The following is a 19,925-nucleotide window of genomic DNA, read 5'->3' on the forward strand; positions in this document are numbered from 1 at the left end:
CTAGGTCACCCTATTCTACCATCATCCTGAATATGGACAAAGACTCCAGGAGGCTGCTAGGTTGCCCTATTGTACCGGCATCCTGAATATGGACAAAGACTCCAGGAGGCTGCTAGGTCACCCTATTCTACCGGCATCCTGAATATGGACAAAGACTCCAGGAGGCTGCTAGGTCGCTCTATTCTACCGGCATCCTGAATATGGACAAAGACTCCAGGACGCCAGGAGGCTGCTAGGTCGCCCTATTCTACCGGCATCCTGAATATGGACAAAGACTCCAGGACGCCAGGAGGCTGCTAGGTCGCCCTATTGTACCGGCATCCTGAATATGGACAAAGACTCCAGGAGGCTGCTAGGTCGCCCTATTCTACCATCATCCTGAATATGGACAAAGACTCCAGGAGGCTGCTAGGTCGCCCTATTGTACCGGCATCCTGAATATGGACAAAGACTCCAGGAGGCTGCTAGGTCACCCTATTGTACCAGCATCCTGAATATGGACAAAGACTCCAGGAGGCTGCTAGGTCGCCCTATTCTACCAGCATCCTGAATATGGACAAAGACTCCAGGACGCCAGGAGGCTGCTAGGTCGCCCTATTCTACCATCATCCTGAATATGGACAAAGACTCCAGGACGCCAGGAGGCTGCTAGGTCGCCCTATTGTACCGGCATCCTGAATATGGACAAAGACTCCAGGACGCCAGGAGGCTGCTAGGTCGCCCTATTGTACCGGCATCCTGAATATGGACAAAGACTCCAGGAGGCTGCTAGGTCGCCCTATTGTACCGGCATCCTGAATATGGACAAAGACTCCAGGAGGCTGCTAGGTCGCCCTATTGTACCGGCATCCTGAATATGGACAAAGACTCCAGGAGGCTGCTAGGTCACCCTATTCTACCGGCATCCTGAATATGGACAAAGACTCCAGGAGGTTGCTAGGTCACCCTATTCTACCGGCATCCTGAATATGGACAAAGACTCCAGGACGCCAGGAGGCTGCTAGGTCGCCCTATTCTACCGGCATCCTGAATATGGACAAAGACTCCAGGAGGCTGCTAGGTCACCCTATTCTACCGGCATCCTGAATATGGACAAAGACTCCAGGACGCCAGGAGGCTGCTAGGTCGCCCTATTGTACCGGCATCCTGAATATGGACAAAGACTCCAGGAGGCTGCTAGGTCGCCCTATTCTACCGGCATCCTGAATATGGACAAAGACTCCAGGAGGCCAGGAGGCTGCTAGGTCACCCTATTCTACCGGCATCCTGAATATGCTGCAGGGCCCCTTTGTTCAGCCCCCTTCCCCCCCCCCCCCCATGCAGACTCCAGTAAGAAAAGGAGCGGCCTGGGTGAGAGAGAGGGTGTGTGTGTGTGTGTGTGTGTGAGCATGTATGCATGTATGTATGAGAGAGGGAGCATGTGTGTGAGAGTGAAAATGAGTGTGTGCAGAAATGTGTATAAAAGAGAGAGGAGAGAGTTTCTGCTCCACCTCCCCACCCCTACTAATTCATAGCAGTCTCAGGGTGACTAGAAGTCAAATGTTCCTAGGTATGGAGAGTGGGGAATTTTTAAATCATTAGTTTTAATTGTTGGGTGTTTGTGTCTGATATTTTGCAATAGTATGTTAGGGAAATTTAAAAATTTGAGTTTTAAATTATTGGATGTTGTGTATGTCAGTTGGTTTCAGAAAGTCACTGAGCTCAGAACTCCTCTTTATTGTCTTTGATAGACACTTTTAGAAGAGGCCTTGATTCAGGTAACATATATCTTAGTTTCTCTAGATATGACAGACACAGTCGATCACTCCATCTCGTTCTACCATCTAGGTGAATGCGGTATCTTAGGCTCCATTCTTCAGTGGTTTCATTCCATCCTATCAGATCGGCTTCAATGTGTTGAATATGATTTTAATTACTCGCATTAGTCAGAAATTTCAACTGGCTTGCCCCAAGGGTTGGCTCTTTTAACGATTCTTTTTAACATCTACTTAGCACCCTATGTAAAGTGCTGGCGAGCCAGTGGGATGGGTAGAAACTCAATGCAGACAATATACAATTTTTTTGTCTAAGTCTGCCCATCCTGGAACGACACCATGGAATTGGTTAACTTATGCCTTTCCACAATCAAACAATGGCTGTTTTTTTAATAAATTCTCTGAACATCTCTAAAACACAATGGGGTAGATTTTTAAACTGATGCGCCGATTTTATAACATGCGCGCACGTTATAAAATCCGAGGGCCGTGCATACATGCGTGAAGGCTTTTATAATCCACGCGTGCATTTGTGGGTGGCCCACGCAAGGCGGGGGGGTCTTATGCAATTTTTGCACGACAATGCATCCCGGCCTTCCCCAATTTCCTGTCCCTATCCTATCTAACCTCCGATTTTTTTTTTGTTTGTTTTTTGTTTTGTTTTACCTTTTGCTCCTCATCAGGAGAAGTAGCAAGTTGCGCGCACCAGCATGCAGCCGGCGCGTGCTTCCCCGGCACAGCGGCAAATGGCCACTACCAGCCAACTCCAGTTTGCCCCTCCTCGCTCCTTTCCTTAGCCCGGCTAAGAAACACACACACACACACACACACACACTCTCACTCTCTCACACCTCCCTGACCAGTCTCGATCTCTCTCACACAGAAACACACACACATTCACACCTCCCTGACCAGTCTCGGTCTCTCTCACACAGAAACACACACACTCACACCTACCTGACCAGTCTCGGTCTCTCTCACACAGAAACACACACACTCACACCTACCTGACCAGTCTCGGTCTCTCTCACACAGAAACACACACACTCACACCTCCCTGACCAGTCTCGGTCTTCTCACACAGAAACACACACACACTCACACCTCCCTGACCAGTCTATGTCTCCCTCACACAGAAACACACTCACACCTCCCTGACCAGTCTCGGTCTCTCACACACACACACACACACTCACACTCACACTCACACCTCCCTGACAGTGTCGGTCTCCCTCACACAGACACACACACACACCTCCCTGACCAGTCTCGGTCTCTCTCACACAGAAACACACACACTCACACCTCCCTGACCAGTCTCGGTCTTCTCACACAGAAACACACACACACTCACACCTCCCTGACCAGTCTATGTCTCCCTCACACAGAAACACACTCACACCTCCCTGACCAGTCTCGGTCTCTCACACACAAACACACACACACACACACACACACACCCCTCCCTGACTAGTCTCTGTCTCTCTCACACAGACACAAGCTCTCGCCCATGCATCCATTCGCACCCACAGACACACCAGTTCTCACCAAAAACTACTTCCTTCACTGCAGGGCTCCAGTTCCGCCGCAGCTTTACTCCGGCGGGCCTGCTTTTTTTTGCCGCCACGGGGATGGGCTCCTGTGGTGGCCTCGGTCAGGGTCGGGTCTCCTTTTCGCCGCCACGATCCCGTGGCGGCCTTGCTTCATCGGGGTCGGGTTTTCCTCTTCACCGCCACAGGAATGGGCTCTCATGGCGGCCTTGCTTCGTCGGCGTTCGACAACTCTATTCCTCCCACCCCGGGCTAGGCGATGCCTGCCTCACTGGCCAATCAAAGGCTTCCTCCCTTCTTCCTACTTCCACTGGCAGGTAGAAGGGAGGAGGCTTCCGATTGTCCTGCGTGGGGGCAGGCAGAATGAAGGAGGCTTCCCATTGGGCAGTGGAGCTAGGAAGAAAGGAGGCTTCCAATTGGCCCGCGGGGGCTGGAAAAGGGAGAAGGAAAGTACAACGGGGCAGTGGAACACTGGGAGATGTGACACACCTGCCGGTGTTTGGCGACACACTGTTGTGTCACGACACACCGATTGAGAAGCGCTGGTCTAGGGCATCTAATACCCTTGTATCAGCCCTAAGAGAGAGTGTGTCATACACACACTCTCACCATTCACCATCTCACTCGAGGGGGCAGATCCTGGAGAAGGGTGGGAGGCAGGCAATAGGGAATGGAGGAGTTCTATTTCTAGATCCAGGAGGTGGAGTAGCCAAAGGCTGCCCTATCCCATTAAACATTTCTCCGGTGCCCCCTAGTGCGGACGCCGAAGATTGAGAACAAAAAAATGGTTAGAGAGCATGGACTGCAAACAATGGTTAGAGAGCATGGACTGCAAACAAGGGAAGCCAGGGTTCAAATCCTATTGCCATTCCTTGTAACCTTGGGCAAGTCATTTCTCCTCCATTGCCTTCCCCCTGCCTTGGCCGTCGGTGATTTCACCTGCACCAGGTTGGGGGTGGGGGGCATTTCATCCTTCGCCTCAGGCAGCAGATTGCCTTGAGCTGCCCGTGGTACATAAATGTTGGGACAAAGAGAATTTGTTACCTGTAGTTAGTAAATTCTCTCTGGCATAAAGAGTACGTTTCCATGCCCTTCATACCAGCCTATGTGTATATTCCTGTTCATAAAACCACACAGTTATCTCCTTTTGCTCGACGTTTGTACTCTTTGTACTGATGAGCACAATCTCTGAAGACAGAGAAATTGTCCCACTAGTATATTTTCCTTTAGATGCCATGCCTCTTTCCCAACATATATATGCGCTATTCCATTTTCTAATTGTATTTTTTTACATTAAAGATACTGTGCGTAAACATTGGCCTATTTTAATGGGCGATGAATTGTTTAAGGACTATGCAGTTTTCACGATTCAAAAATAAATTGCTTTGGGATCACCTTGTTTTTTCTAGTTCATTGATTAACAGTGGGGATAGTGATAAACTTGTTGGGCAGGGTATATGCAGCACATATTCAGTGTGTGTTCATGTGTTAAGGACATCTGTATTTAGTTACCCATCTTTGGTATGGAATTTCAGATTACAGGGATATAATACATGCAGATCCACATAGGTGGTATATGTGGTGGCTTGCTCCTGCAACCCTATATATATATTGGACAAACAAAACGTGGTGTTTGTGTACGCATTAGAGAACATTTAAGTTCTTTATGTAGGAATAAAGAACAAGCCTCATTAGTAGAACATTGGATCGAGGCCCAACATACTGAAGATAATGTGAAGTTCTTTGTTGTTAGCCAGATACAAAATAAATGTAGGGGTGATATTTCACAAATTTTGATTCGCGAAGAAAGATGATTTTTGAATGGGGTACTCCTATACCCAGTAGGATAAACCGAGAAGTTGATTGTTTGGCATTTCTGAAGATGTCACATGTTTTGAATAGAGGGTTTGATTGGTGAATTTGAATATGGTAAAGATTAGTGAGAAGTGCAGGCGCGGTATTGTGAATACACTATTTTGGAGTTGATATTGAAACAAAAGAATGGCAAGTATTATTGTCTGAATATTTAGTTCACGGGGTATGAGAGTTTATTTTGATTTAGTTTATTACTTGTTTGTAGATGTTTATCCGGTGGTACTGTAATGAAGTGGTGGGATTTGATTATAGAATGGTGAGTTTAGTGAGAGCATGATGGCAAGGGGAAAGGATTATAGAAGAGCAGGGTAGTCATTTGGGTTACTAGATAACCAAGAGTTAAAGGGGTGTTCAGGGATGAATTCTTTGCCTTGATCTTTACTGTGGAGAGTGTTGGAGACATATCCACATCAGACATTTTTTGATACATTTTTTGATGTGATGATTCTGAGCAGCTGAAGCAAATCTGACGGTAGAAGATGTAATAGATTATATTGACAAATTAGAGTAACAGATCACTAGGACCAGATGGCATTTACTCCAGAGTTCTGAAGCAATTCAAATATGAAGTTGCAGACCTGTTACTAGTAATCTGTAGCCTATGGTTTAAAATAGCCACAAGTCCTATAGATTGGAAGGTGGCTAATATAATGCCAGTTTTTAAAAATGGGTTCCAGGGGCGATCTGGAAAACTGTTAGACCATCGAGCCTGATGTCTGTGCTGGGCAAAATGGTTGAAGCTCTTCTTAATTATTGGCCATATAAATAGACATGACTTAATGGGGAAGAGTCAATGTGGTTTTAGCAAAAGAAAGTCTTGCCGTACAAATATATTAAACTTTTTTAGGTGTAAATAAACATGTAAAAGGTGATCCAGTTGATAGAGTATTTAAATTTTCAGAAGGACTAAATAGCTCACCAAATGGAGAAAAGGTTATTAGTGGAGTACCACAGGGATCTTTACTGGAACCTGTGCTGCTTAACACATTCATATAGTGATCTGGGAAAGTGAACAGTGTGAGGTGATTAAATTTGCAGATGATACAAAATTATTCAGTTATTAACATGTTCTTATGACTTAGAAAATAGTCTCTGCTATTACTAGCATCAGTAGCAAGGGATATACTTAGTTTTTGGGTACTTACCAGGTACTTGTAGCCTGGATTGGCCACTATTGGAAACAGGATGATGGACCATTGGTCTGAACCAGTATGGAAATTTCTTACGTTCTTAACATAACAGCAAATTGTAAGGAACTACATAAGGCTCTTATGAGATTAGGAGCCTGGGTATATGAATGATACATGAAATTTAATATGGAAAAATGCAGAATGATACAAGGACAAATAATCCCAACTACAGGTAAGCAATGCAGTGTTCTGTATTAGGAGTCACTATCCATGAAAAGGAATTTGGCATCCTTGTGGACAAAACAGAAACTTCAGCTCAGTGTGTGGAAGTGGCCAAAAAAGAAAATAGAATATTAGGAATAATCTGAAAAGGAATGGAGAAAAAAAACTTTATCATAAGTCTTTTGTAATGAGCCATGGTGCGACTGCATCATGAATCTTCTCTGCAGTTGTGGTGGTTCCATCTCAAAAAAGATGTAGTGGAACCAGAAAAGGTACAGAGGAGGGCAACAAAAATGATAAAGGGAATAGAATGGTTCCCTTACGAAGAGAGGCTACACCGGTTTGTGCGCTTCAGCTTGGAGGGGACCTGACAGAGGTTGGGTGGAATTATTTACCCCTTGTAATTCAAAAACAAGGGGAAACACCATGAAACTAACAGATTTAAAACTGTCAGTCACTCAAAGCACAATCAAGTTGTGGTATCAGTTGCCAAAACATGTAGTCAAGGTAACTAGAATAGCTGCGTTTAAGAGATTTATTGCTTTTTCTTCCAGAAACTTGTCCAACACATTAGCTAGGAAGACTAGGGAAAGCCATTGGTAATTATTTTAACTGTATGCTCATTTCTCTTCTTCCCTTTCCCTACCAACTCCTCTCCCCTCACTCCCATTCCCTTCACTCTCTGTTTTTCTTTTTCCTATTGCTTCCTCGTGTCTATCTTTGCAGTATTCTGGTGGAGTTGAAACTACGGGACCCGAGCTTTCCTGATGTGTCCCATGGAGTTCTGATTCATAGGGTTATCATTGGCTCACCTGCGCATCAGTAAGTCAATCTGAGAGCTGGGGGAGTGGATGAGTATGCTTTGACCTACACGATTTATAGGAGGTCTGCTGATGTCTCTTTAACGGATATATTACAAGCACTGTATATTTTTCTATGATTTGTGTAATTTAGGGCATTTTAAGCTGTATGACCTGAAACAAAGTGACTGCTATTTAAACAGTGCCCAAGTGCAGTTGGAGAGCTCATGATTTTGTAAATAAATTTTTCAGAGGTGCTGTTTTTGTTTGTTGCCTCTGGAGCAAGGGACTGAACTCCATTATGAGGACAAGGCTGCAGCAGGGCTATTTTACATATGGTGTGCCCTGAAAATCCGCTAGCATAGTGTTTTCCCCAAGCCTCTCCATGAGGCATACCCTGTCTCCAGACTATACAAGTCTTTCGTGCATATTCATTATGGAAATCCTGAAAACCCACTGGTTAAATATGCCTCCAGCAGAGGGTTGGCAAATACTGCTAGCAACAGCAAAACGTAGACACACTGATTCCATTATATCTTTAAATCAGCCGATGTGGATGGACTAAAGTTGAGTCCTTTTGCTAGGAAAGGCTATTTTGTTTTGTCTGCTGACTTTCACCTTGTGTTTTGTTCTTGTGCACAGGGCTGGCCTGAAAGCTGGTGACATTGTCTTGGAGATCAATGGAAAAACAATCAAAACAGCAGAAGATGTCTATGATGCTGTGCACTCGCAGCAGAGCCTTACCATGGTAGTGAAACGCAGCTATGAGATGCTCATGGTGAACGTCACACCAGAGTATGCAGAATAAAGAAGATTCTGGATCCTGATCTGCCGAGTGGAGGGTCAGGCCCTAATGTGATCATGCCTGTTGTTTGGAGGAGATGCACGCAATGGCCTCTGCTTCCCCTTAGAACAAGGGCAAAAGATGCACTGTGTATGTGCCTCATTTTAGATATGAGTACTGATCATTTTTTCACAAAGTTTAATGTGTGTAATAAAATACAGGAGGAATAGTGGGTCCCTCTGATACTAGTTTACAGATGTTAAGCTGGAATATAATCCAGTTTACAAGTACAGACTCTTATAAAATAGCTGCAGGTATTCTTGTTGCAGGCTTAATCTGTTTCATTGCCTGACATCAGATGGGTGAGAGGGTATTGGCTTATAGCATTAGTTGTCTCAGGAGTTTTGTGTGGATAAATCCTGCTTGAAGACTAATAGAAAGGACATCCTGCTCTTCTACACCCCTTCTTTTTTAATGAATGTATAGCTCCCAGAGCCTACTGTTCACTACCTTTCCTGTTTTCCCCATTCCCAAAATGTGAAGGTGCTAGAACTGCTTGTCTACTTGTGAATTTTTAATGGCTACAACCATCCTCTTGTCCACAATAGTCTGTCTGTCCATAAAGACAAGTTGCAGCTGCCACAGTATTAAGTTTTAAGAAATGACTGAAATCCTCCCTCTAGATGCAGTTTAAGGTTGCACGTTGTTAAAATCTTATCAAAGGGTGAATAAAAGCTTTGAGAGCTAGGAGGAGGCAGGCTTTAATCAAGTGGACAAACATTCAGCAGTAGCCGTGTCTGCCTTGTTCTCATAGCAGAGGTTCCTGTACCATGACTGTGGCACTCTGCAGAAGGATGCCTCTTATTTAATAATTTGTATTTCAGTTTAATAATTTTAATGCCACCATTTGTTGGATGCAAACTCTTTTATTTTTGTTTAAACAAAAACTGCATCGACAGGGCTTATTTAATCATGACACATGGGTGACATCACTGGATGGCAACAAACAGACCCATCGCTATATTAGTAAAGTTTTACTAGTGAGCATGTGCTGGCGTTCATGCTATGCTGTGTGAATCCCAGAGTATTTTTTTTCCTTTTGTCTGAGCTTCCACACAGACCTGTACCTCTCTCTACTTCTTTTGTTTTTCAACTATCAGAAGTTTTTCAACGGCACACTTCAATGCTATACAGAAAAAAAAAGTCTGAATAACTCAATGTCTGGCTCTAAGAAGAGCATTTCTAGTTGATATAAGGACTATTTGTGGCCAAAGTATGTCCATCACAGGCCACATTTCTTACTGATAGCTGAGTCGTGATCAGGTCCCAGGTAACTGTCATGACTCTGGTTGGATGTCGCCGAGAACCCAGAAGAACAGCCTGGAAGATGGAAAAATGTTGCAGGTCAGTGAAAAGTCGGAGCTATTTCAACTCTTGAAGCAGGGCTTCTTCAGGCTCACTCCATGCCTCCTCTAGCAAAGCTCCACCCAACTGTAGCACTGGGCTCCAGATTGTTGTAGTTCAGGGATCAAGCAAGATGATGTGTCGCGTGCAGGGGCCAGCAAGCTCCTCTGTGCACCCATGAGTCACCCCATCCCCCTCTTCATGGGTCTCATCAGCGCAGATGTGCTATTCATCGGAGCTGGTGATGCAGTGTGCACCACAAAAGCAGAAGTCTGCACCAAAACATGCATTGTCGATGCACCATGCCTCCCCATCGGTGAGTTCCAGAAGAGACTCTTGCAGCTACCTGGTGTTTTTGTCTATCTCTCCTTGGTCTGGATCCCAGATCTTGCAGAGCCTATTCTCTGCCATCTACCCTTGTGCTTTGTCTAAAGTCACCAGATCTGATATGCTCCATTGTGCTGTTGGCCACTGGTGCAATTAAACCAGGAGGGAGTCTCTTCCTGGAGTTAAGTATGTGTTTCTCAGGAGGATGACCTTATACTGGCTTCAGAGGAGGATGTCTTTTTTTCCCCAACTCTAGGTCAATGACCACAATAGTCCATAAACCAGGTTTCTGAATGGGGAAAAAACTATTTTTACTTTGGCAGCCAATGACCAGGAAGGCACTATTCAACCTCTTCTGTCCAGATTTTTTACCCAAGAGGGAGTTCCTCTCACCTTTGTGTCTCTGGAACTCCTCTCAGAGGTCCCAGTGGTGGGAATTAGCATCATCATTCAGGCATACCATCCCTCTGCAGGATTGTAGCCATTTTGAGGATGGAGCACAGGATACCACTATTTGGAGCATGTCCTGGGAGTATTCCCCTCTGAGAGCAAGGTCCCTGCCTTAATTACTATTATTTTCATTGGAGTCATGTGTTTAGTATCGGTGAAAGGATCCCCTCAGACCCCTTACCTGACCTGCCAGAGCATTCATTCCTGCCAGAAGACCTCCTGTATAAGATGGGTAAGACACTGGGAGCCAATGTCTGTAGGGACAAATATACCTGTGCTGAGGTCTGTGGGATATTTTGGTTCCTGGGAAATGCCTTCTGAACCTACAGTGATCCTAATCCATTCAAGCTTGCAGGAACTGCAAATGAGAATGTGGGATAATCTGCACTCCTGCCCCTCCAGTTGGAGTTCAACAGTTTCCTGCATTTTGGGATGTTTCAATTACTGCACAAGTCTTTGGTTGTTGAGTCAGCACTGAAACTGGTAAAATGACTAGAATAATTCCAACACACACCCACATCCCTTGTCCTGGGGGTTAGGATCCTAGACTGTTAGACATCTTTGGGAAGAAATGCTTCCTGTCAGCTATACATGGAACAGTACTTTAGCACAACTACATTGACAAGCTGAAGCCTCTTCTAGAATCTCTCAATATGGAGTAGGAAGGCTATCACCCAGCCGTTCTGGAAGTGAAAAACTGCAAATGCCATTTTGTCTGGTCAGTGTATGAATTACTTGACGCAGTGGCAAGATCTTCTGCGGCAGCAATAAAAACATGTGGAAGCCTGGTTGAAAGCCAGTAACCTGCATGAGGATGCTTTTGATAATTTGGCTGTTGTCCCATGTTTGTGTGACAGTCTCTTCAGGTCAGAGAAACAGTCACCCAGATTAAGGAGCAGCATGTGCTCATTCAATCCCAATTGGCAGAGCTGAGCAGCTGCCTTCTACACATCCTTACTTTTTGCTTTTAAGTGCTCTTTCTTTCAGAGACACCTCTTCTGCCACTTCCAGCAACACCACACCCCCACCTGCACAAACCCTTATAGCAGCTTTGGGCACATAGATGCTCGTACAAGCAATGTCAACTTAAGACTGGTCCTAGTTTTTGATAAAACTTGTTCCTTAGGCTATGACCCCTCTGGTAGGGAGAGGAGTCACCTGTCCCTCAAAGAGTGATGGAAGCTCAGGAGGAACCATTGGTACCTTAAAACTGTGGAGTCTGGGCATTGTTTGCACGTCTCCCATATCTCAGAGCTGCACCAATGTTTAGCCTTCAGTCCAGATCCATCTCACTTAACCTGGCTGTGGCTCAAGGTGGAGTTGTTCTTACCATGCAGGCGATAGAATCTGTCCCTCCCAAAGAGTATAGGAAGGGTCTGTATTCCCACTATTTCCTTATCACCAAGAAGTGAGGGAGATTGAGGAGACCCATTCTGGATTTACAAAGACTGAGCAAAAGCCTGTTAAGGCCAGAAGTTCAAAACGGACTCCCTCCACACCATCCTTCTCTTTATCCAAGCAGGAGACTGGATGTGCGTGCACAGCTATCCATCAGTCTCGTTGGAAGTAGGTTTGGGGTGAATTCCTCTCACTGTGAATACAAGGTTCTACCCTTTGGGCTCCAAGGGTCTTCACGTAATGCTTAGCAGGAACAGTGGTACACCTTCATTGCCAGGGGGATTTGTGTCTTTCCATATCTGGATGACTACCTAATGACAGGACCTTCCCAAGCAGGGGCGTTGGACTCCCTGAAGAAGATGATCCAGCTCCTTCAGTTGTTAGAGTTCATAATCAATTTTGCCAGTATGATTCAAGAGAATAAAGTTAATCAGAGCATGGATAGTCTCACTGGAGGAGAAACTTGATCTGGTGGGAGGAATGCTATTTTCTTCAAACACTGATCCAGAGCTTACTGCAGCAGGATCAAATCCTGGCCCAAGAATCCCAGTTGTCCTTGAGCATATGACAGCAGTGGTGGATGTCCCCATGATGCACCTCAACATGAGTCTCCAGTGAGGCCTCTGCTCCCAGTGGAATCAACTTTTTCATTCCTTGTCGCACCCTGTGTAGGTTACCACAAAGATAAAATCATTTCTCCCCTTTTGGCTAGAGCAGAAGGTCCTGGAGGTAGATGCTTCTCTTCACATTCTACCTCATCAGGTAATGCAGGTGATGGATGCATTTAGCAGTGGGTGGGGGCATACAAATGGGATTGGTCTGAGCTCAAAGACTTTTTGGCATTGACAAAACATTTGTTTTCAGATCATCCTCTTGCAGCTACATGTCATCGCCATACGTTGAGTGTTTTTGCATATCCTTCAGGAGACTAGATTTCTGATCCAAACCAACTACCCAATGGCAATGTTTTACGTGAACAAACAAGGGGGTACAAGGTCTTGGACCCTCTGCCAGGAATCTTTGAGAATTTGGTAGTGGGTTCACAGTGACAGCTTTTCTCCAAGCAACCTACCTTCCTGCAATCTTCAACACACGGGCAGATTGCCTCAGCAGGGTTTTTCACCCGCGTAAGAGGAACTTTGACTAGGATGTGGTAGACAGGCTGTTTGAGTTCTGGGCTTGCTTATCAATTGATTTTTCTATTGGTGGACAACAGAAAAGGTGACAGATTTGCTCCATTTTTCAGAGCATGTTCAGATCCACTTTGTGTGTCTTTCTGCTTAAGTGAGATGCAGATCTATTCTGGGTTGTTTTTTTTTTCCTCTGCTTCCATTTGGTAGTGAGGACGGTGTAGAACAGTTGTGGGCAATTCCCATCCTTGAGAGCTGCAAACCAGTTGGGTTGTCAGGGTATCCCTAATGGATTTGCATATGAGAGATTTGCATGCACTCTCTGTTGTATGCAAATCTATTTCATGCATATTCATTAGAGAGATCCTGCCACCTCGACTGGTTTGCAGCCCTAGAGAATTGGAAATTCCTACCCCTGGTGTGTAAGGTACTCAAGGACCAGATGCACCTTATCCTTATTGCTCTAGCTTGGCCTAGGCAGATGTGGTTCTCTTACTGTGTCAGGCTAACAATCCACTGATATCCCCTGGCATCCATTTTGTGTGTACTAACTTAGCCAACCCTCCTTTTATATCATGTGAGCTTCCCCTCTGTCAGTGTGATTGCATAAATGTTGAGCACTCTATGGTCTCGTCATTGTTACTAGCTAAGGAGGTTAAGGATATTGTGATTTTGTCAGGCAGCATCTATCAGAAGAGTGCTTGGTTTTAAAAGGAAGTGTTTTTCATCTTTGTGTTAGACAAGCTCCTATGCTTCGGTATTTGTTCTCCCTCTTCAGGCCTCTGTATGTTTTCGGTGCCATTGCCGCTTACCACCCTCAAGTGTATGGGAAGTTGATCTCCATTCATCGTTTGGTATCAAAGTTCATGAAGGGTTTGCGGCACCCAAGAGCCTCTGGTTCTGAATCCACTGGTGCTATGCATTCTCAATGTCATTTTGGTGTAAGTAGCTGTGCATAGCCTGATCACCTAATAGTCCACTGTCCATGGGAGAACTGGGTTGCTTATTCAGTAAGAGCTCTGCTTATACCTCTCAGCTTGGGCCCCCCCCCCCCCCCCCCCATGTTTTGGCTAATTCAGCTCTATTGGTTGATGGAGAAAGCAAGTTTGCTTACCATTAATGGAGTTCTTTGTAGACAGCAGGCTCCATTAGCCATGCATAATACCCACCCGCTTCTCTGAAGAATCAACTATCTAGCTAAAGCTAAGGTCTACAATCAATGGTGAGGCTCATGAGGCAGCACCCCTGTAATAGCTCCTGGATATGCTCAGTGGTAAAACTTTGCTGAGCTAGAAAGATGGGTCAGTTCAGCGGTGGCAGGAGCCATCATGCATGTATCATAGCTAATTCATTTTCCTGTCTGAGAGCCCCATTTACAATAAAGCAAATTTGCTTTACAGTAGGTCAGCTGAAACTAAAGATCCTAGATGTCATAATAGATGTGTGTAATCTTCCAGCTCCCTTTCCTATAGAGAACCCAGAAAAGATACATTTTTCTATATAACCATGTCAAACTATTTCAGTACAAACTATATATTACCCCATGATAATTTACTATTTATAAGATTGCTGTCCACAAGACTGTATGCAATAAATCACATTTATTGAAGGTTTCCCTCCATTCTCTTCTAACAAAAGGGTTGATAAACCAGGCCTTCATTTGGTTTCATTACCCTAAAGCATTTGCAATATTCAGTTTGAGCACAGGGCCCTTAACAGACGTGTGGAGATAGAATTGCACTGGGACTGCTGGGGATGGGTATGTGAGTGGTATTTCCTGGTTTCATAGCTCAGAGAGCTAATTGCTCCAGTAGCTTGAAGCAGGTGTACCCTGCACAATCCCATACAGGAAAGAGATGGCGGATTCTAAACGTTGACAAAAATTTCTTTTAATGATGATTTCTAAAGTGGTCTCTTAAGAACAATCAACCGAATTAACAATCAAATAGATGAGATGGTTTACAATCAAGACATTATTTCGCCCATCATGTGCTGGGATCTGGACAAAGGCTTTTCTCCCTTGGACTTCACTGGTGGAGTTCAGCAGAATCTGGGGCTTGGGGCTGTATTTAAAGGTGCGCAGAGGTGCAGCTTTTTGGACAGACTTTGTAGCCTTTTTTTTACAGGGGGGGGGGGCAGGGATTTAAAGCTGTCAGTTATTTTTCATCAAAGTCCTAATTTAGGGCAGTTCTGTAATCTGGAGCAAAACTGGATATATTTGAAACTACTTGTTTGGAATGTTGAAAGGTGGGGAAGGTTAAGGGGGGGGGGGGGGGAGCATGAGGAAAGGATGAACACTGTTTCCTCTCTTATCGCTCTGAAGTCAGCACTGCAAACTTGTACACCCTAGAGCAGCTTTTTCCTCCCTCGTGTCTGTGCTGCCAAGAGTTTGGCAACATGTGGGAGAAAGGGTAGGGGGTAGTGCATTAGAGCTAGTGGAAAGGGATTGGGGTGAGAAGCAGGGGAGTGTGAAAGTAAGCCAGAGATAGTGGTGGGGTGGGTTTGTAGCAGAGGTGTTGATGAGGGAGAGAGTGACAGCCAGAGGTGGTGATTAGGAATGGGTTAGAGAACACACATGTACATGTAGGGTGAGTGTGTAAGAGACGGAAGGTGATGGAAGGGAGTTAGGAGAGTGAGCCAGGGCCAATATTGGGGGAGGGGGAAAGTATGCAAAGGGAGTTGAGAGAGGATGATGGGAAAAGTATAAGAGGACATTATTGGGGATGAGGGTGTCAGCTGGAATGATGGATGGCATGAGACTGGAAGGCGTGGGAGAACTGGAGAGGGGATGAATGAAATGCAATGATGTGGCCTTAATTACTCAGCTTTCTAAGCCTCTAGTCAAGGTGAATTACTATTCAGGTACGGCAGGGTGAAGCTACTTACCCAAGGACACAAGTGGAAGAAGTGGGATTTGACCACAAGCTTCCCTGATTTTAAGTCCTCTGCTCTACACACTTAGCCCACTCCAATGGGAAGGGGTGCGACAGAGTTGGGAAGATGGGGAGTGGTGAGAGAACCAGAAAGAGGATGCCTGTTGGGGGAGAAGGAAGCCAGAGAAGAGCAACCTAGTGAAGGGGAGATGGAGCAGAGCCAAAATATTAGGATGGGGGAACTGGAGGGTGAAAGATGAGGTGTGAGATCCAGGTGTTAGTGGAAGAGAGTGACGAAATAGTGGTGAAAGAGATTTAAAAGCAAAGAAATGGAGAAAAATGAAATGAATAGGAAAGGGTGATGGAGACTAAAGTAGGAGAAGTAATGAAGACCGGAGAGGGAAAAAGTAAAATGGGAATGGAGCTAGGAGAATGCAGATGAGGAAATCAGAAGAAAAGAGAGAGGGACTGAACTATGAGAAAAGAATAAAACCCCATCCAGACAACAAAGAAAGGGAGACATTTTATTTTTAGTTTAGTGACTGGAATATGTAATAGCTGTGTGGCTCATGGAGTCAACTAGATTCAAGTTCTGATAGCTTTTATTGGATCAATGTAAGTGTTTTATCATGTACACCGATTATATTTTTTTGAATACTGGGTATAAAAAAGTGAACAAATAAATATTATGAAATGTATTGTACATGAGCGGGCGTGACCACATCGATTCCCCTCTTCAGCTGTAATTAATGTCTCTGATGTGTGACATCTGAAGAAGGGACCTCAGCTTTCAAAAGCTTATGTACAATATTTTTAGATAATTCATATGCGTTGCCAGGAAAAGGTTTCAAAATCTGCAAAATATCCCATGATTGGAATGCAATTTTCAGTATTATGTTGTATATGTCATGTGTATTTTATTTTATTTTTTTTTGTTGTATAGAAAAAAGCGGTTGGTAAATTTTGTGAAAATGAATGCTTCCGCAAGTGAACAGAGTCAGAGCTCCTTGATGAGAAAATGCCAGCACAGAATGCCCTTTTTTTTTTTAATGTTAAGTGTGCATATTGTGATAGTATAGGCAGCCAGGACCCCCCCCCCCTCCCTCTTTTCTACCCCAGTCATTCAAAGGAGACAAAATCTGGGATTATAACAGGTCCCAGCTGCTGGCCTGAGTATTGTCCCATTCTTGTATCAGGCTCTCTCTGCAATTAAGCTAAGACAGTCTGTGTAACTACCGAGTCAGCCTCAGGGCTGGCTCTGCCTGTTCCCAGGACCTTCACTACCGTACCAAAGCACTATTGATTGCATCCAAAGTATACCTTCTCCTCTTTGGAGTTCCCAGGTGCTTGACAGGCTGCTTGCTGGGCAAGGTATGGAGCAGCATTCCAGTTGCTGGCCTGATGCACACCAGTGGTGAGAGAAGTCCTGGCCCAAGCTTGCGCAAAGGGGAACCCCTCACTCTCCATGAGAGCTGCTGTCTGGCAAATGGCTCTGTATTGTGCTTCACCGTGGCTTGGGTCTGGGGTAGGCTCCTTACCTCCCATCACACTGCGGCCTATGTACTAAAATACTCCAAGGCCTCTTCTGTTGCACTATGAAATAATAAATCCTGGCTAACATCAAATAAGTGTACTTGGTCATTTTTTTTTTAAAAACCAGGACAGTCTGTTAATGCCCAATCATAATGTACTTGGCATCCACTCTCCATAGTAACCACATGCTGATTTGGCTATTCAGGTTTGGTTTAGGATCATTGCAGCTTAGGTATTAGGTTGCAATGACCAGACAAGGTACTTTGGTGGAGTGGGGGGAGGGAGGTACAGAATATAAAATAGGGGAAAACTCCAGGTAGTTGCAAATTAATGCTCATGACACCAGATTCAGCCCTGGTTATGATTGAGCTGGAAGTACAAAGGAGCAGGAGAAAATTGCCAGGTTCCCCCCCCCCCAAAAAAAAAAAAGAAAGAAAGTATTGGGCTGTATTACCTGCACTGATAGGCCAGTTCAGGCCTTGTTACCTTTCACTATGATTCTTACAAGACAAACACTAAATCCAACACCCTGGTCCCTTCCCTGCCTTACTACCAAGTTTTCTAATAATCCTCACAGCTACCAAAAATAGCAAAGCAGTTGTCCAAAACATCCAGCCTCCCCATGCTCATTGAAGTTTGGGTGTCAATCATGGTCACTCCATGCAGATTACCCCAGGGCCTTCTTGGAAGCCCAATGCAGCAATACCACAACTGATTCTTAACAAGACAAGCCACCCTCCATGCAGGTTATCCCAATACAGTGGCAGAAGTACCGGTAAGTTCCTGAGTGGCCACATCTTTGGAAAGCTGGCTAGATTGTCACATGGAAACCCACCTACCACCAGCAAGTTACTGGTGCACCTTTTAGCCCAGAAATGGTCCTGCATGCAGATTACCCCAGCACCTTCACAAAAAGCAATTGCAGTCTTGTCACAGCTGTTAGGTTCATAACCACCACTCGATGCAGGTTACCCCAATGCCTTCTTGGAAGCCATTACAGTTATACTAGTGTTGTTAGCGTGGTAATCACTGATCTGTGCAGGTTACCCCTATCGAATACCTCCACAGCCTTTGGTACCACTAGGTTAAGCTTCCTCTATCTCTTCACGTTTTGTAAGTAAAGATCCTCTGTGTCTATCTTCTAACTTCTTAAGGTCTGTTACCATTTTAATTTCTGGGAGAGTATTTCAGACATCCATCACTCAATGAAAAAAATATGTTCTGATGTTTTACAAAAACAGTGTTTCTCTCCCCCTCCCCCACACCAGTCATGTAGTGCTGGTGAGGGTCCCTCAATATTCTTTTTTTTTTTTATTCCATTTTATAAGCTGTCTTTGCAGAAAGCTCAAAATGGCATACAGCTCAATGTAAATATTATTTAAATATTAAGTAAACTTACAAAACATAAGTCATAGCATAATATAATCACAATTAACATTATTATACGCAAGCAATTGCAAAGCTACAGTAGGACTTTGGCGCTAACTCCAGGACCTAGTCTACATCCACCCAATCTAATCATGCAGTATGAAAATCAAATGTAAAAAAAAAAAGTCCCAACTAACCAATTCAAGTAAAGTTTTCAGCAGCCTTTTAAAATCCAAAAGACGAGCAAAAGCACAAATCCTGAGGCAGACAGTTCCACATTCATGGAACTATGCCAAAAAAAAATTGCATCTTCCTTCTTCCAGGGAACAGAAACCGCTCATGTTCCAATCACAGTGAACATGACAGAACATATTTTACTAATTTTGCCTTCAGGTAAATTGGACCCAAGCCCTTGGTTCTTTAAAAGGCTAATCCAGGCTAGAGTTGGGAGCCAGTGGACGTCTTTAAGGAATTGCCAGTATAGCACCTCTCACCTGCCTGGTGACTCAGCTGGGGAGGGTGCTAGTCCCAGGTTTCAGGCTCACTGACAAGTCACCACGTGATGATCATAAACTCTGCTCTCTGTAATAGATGAATTGGTGCTGTGAGAACATTAGTGTGGAATGGGGGGGCGCAAGGATATTAATCTTTATGGTTTCAGGTGCCAAGGAAAGGTGACAGAAAATGCCCCTAATATTAGAGAAAGTAAAACAAATCTGACTCAGCAAGCACTAATCATATTGTAAATTTAAATTTTTCTGAGCCAATGTGGGGAAAAACAAGATCTTAGACTTCTTTTTCCCAGCAATTCTGAAAGCAGACTTGGGTTTCCTGTCTAGCATGAATAGCTTGCTGGCTGGCTGGCTGGCTGGCTGGTTGAGTTCCTTATTAAGTGTGAGTTAGTTAGCCTGTGATCAGATGAAAAGGTTTCTTCTCTGTGGAGTTATGCAGTATGGGGCAGATTTTATAACATGCGCGCGGGCGTAGATTTGTTCGCGCAACCCGGTGTGAACAAATCTACGCCCAATTTTATAACATGCGCGCGCAGCCACACGCATGTTATAAAATTCAAAGTCGGCACGCGCAAGGGAGATCACAATTTTGCAACTTGTGCGCGCCGAGCCGAGCAGCCTTCCTCCGCCCCCCCCCTCCCCGCACCTTCCCCTCCCTTCCCCTATCTAACCCCCCCCCCCCCCCCGACCTTTGTTGGAGAAGTTACGCCTGAACTAGAACGTGCCGTCTCTCCATTCCCCGACCCGGTGGCTGTTCCGGAGGCCTCGATTCCGCCCCTGGAACGCCCCCGGGCTGGCGCCCCACCCACGGCCCT

The 19,925-nt window shown here is 44.9% G+C and overlaps 1 protein-coding gene across 1 annotated transcript in view; it reads left to right on the forward strand.

Annotated features, from left to right (window-relative positions):
* Positions 1–14,433, forward strand: part of HTRA2 (HtrA serine peptidase 2) — a 43,830-nt gene extending 29,397 nt beyond the window's left edge. Inside the window, exons 7-8 of the mRNA XM_029595895.1 lie at positions 7,258–7,353; positions 7,974–14,433. Of these exons, the coding sequence (XP_029451755.1) occupies positions 7,258–7,353; positions 7,974–8,139 (262 nt within the window). The 3' untranslated portion in view covers positions 8,140–14,433. The remainder of the gene's footprint in view (positions 1–7,257; positions 7,354–7,973) is intronic.
* The last annotated feature ends 5,492 nt before the right edge of the window (positions 14,434–19,925 follow it).

Source organism: Rhinatrema bivittatum, chromosome 1 (assembly GCF_901001135.1).
Source record: "Rhinatrema bivittatum chromosome 1, aRhiBiv1.1, whole genome shotgun sequence".
In the NCBI taxonomy this organism is placed as follows: Eukaryota; Metazoa; Chordata; class Amphibia; order Gymnophiona; family Rhinatrematidae; genus Rhinatrema; species Rhinatrema bivittatum.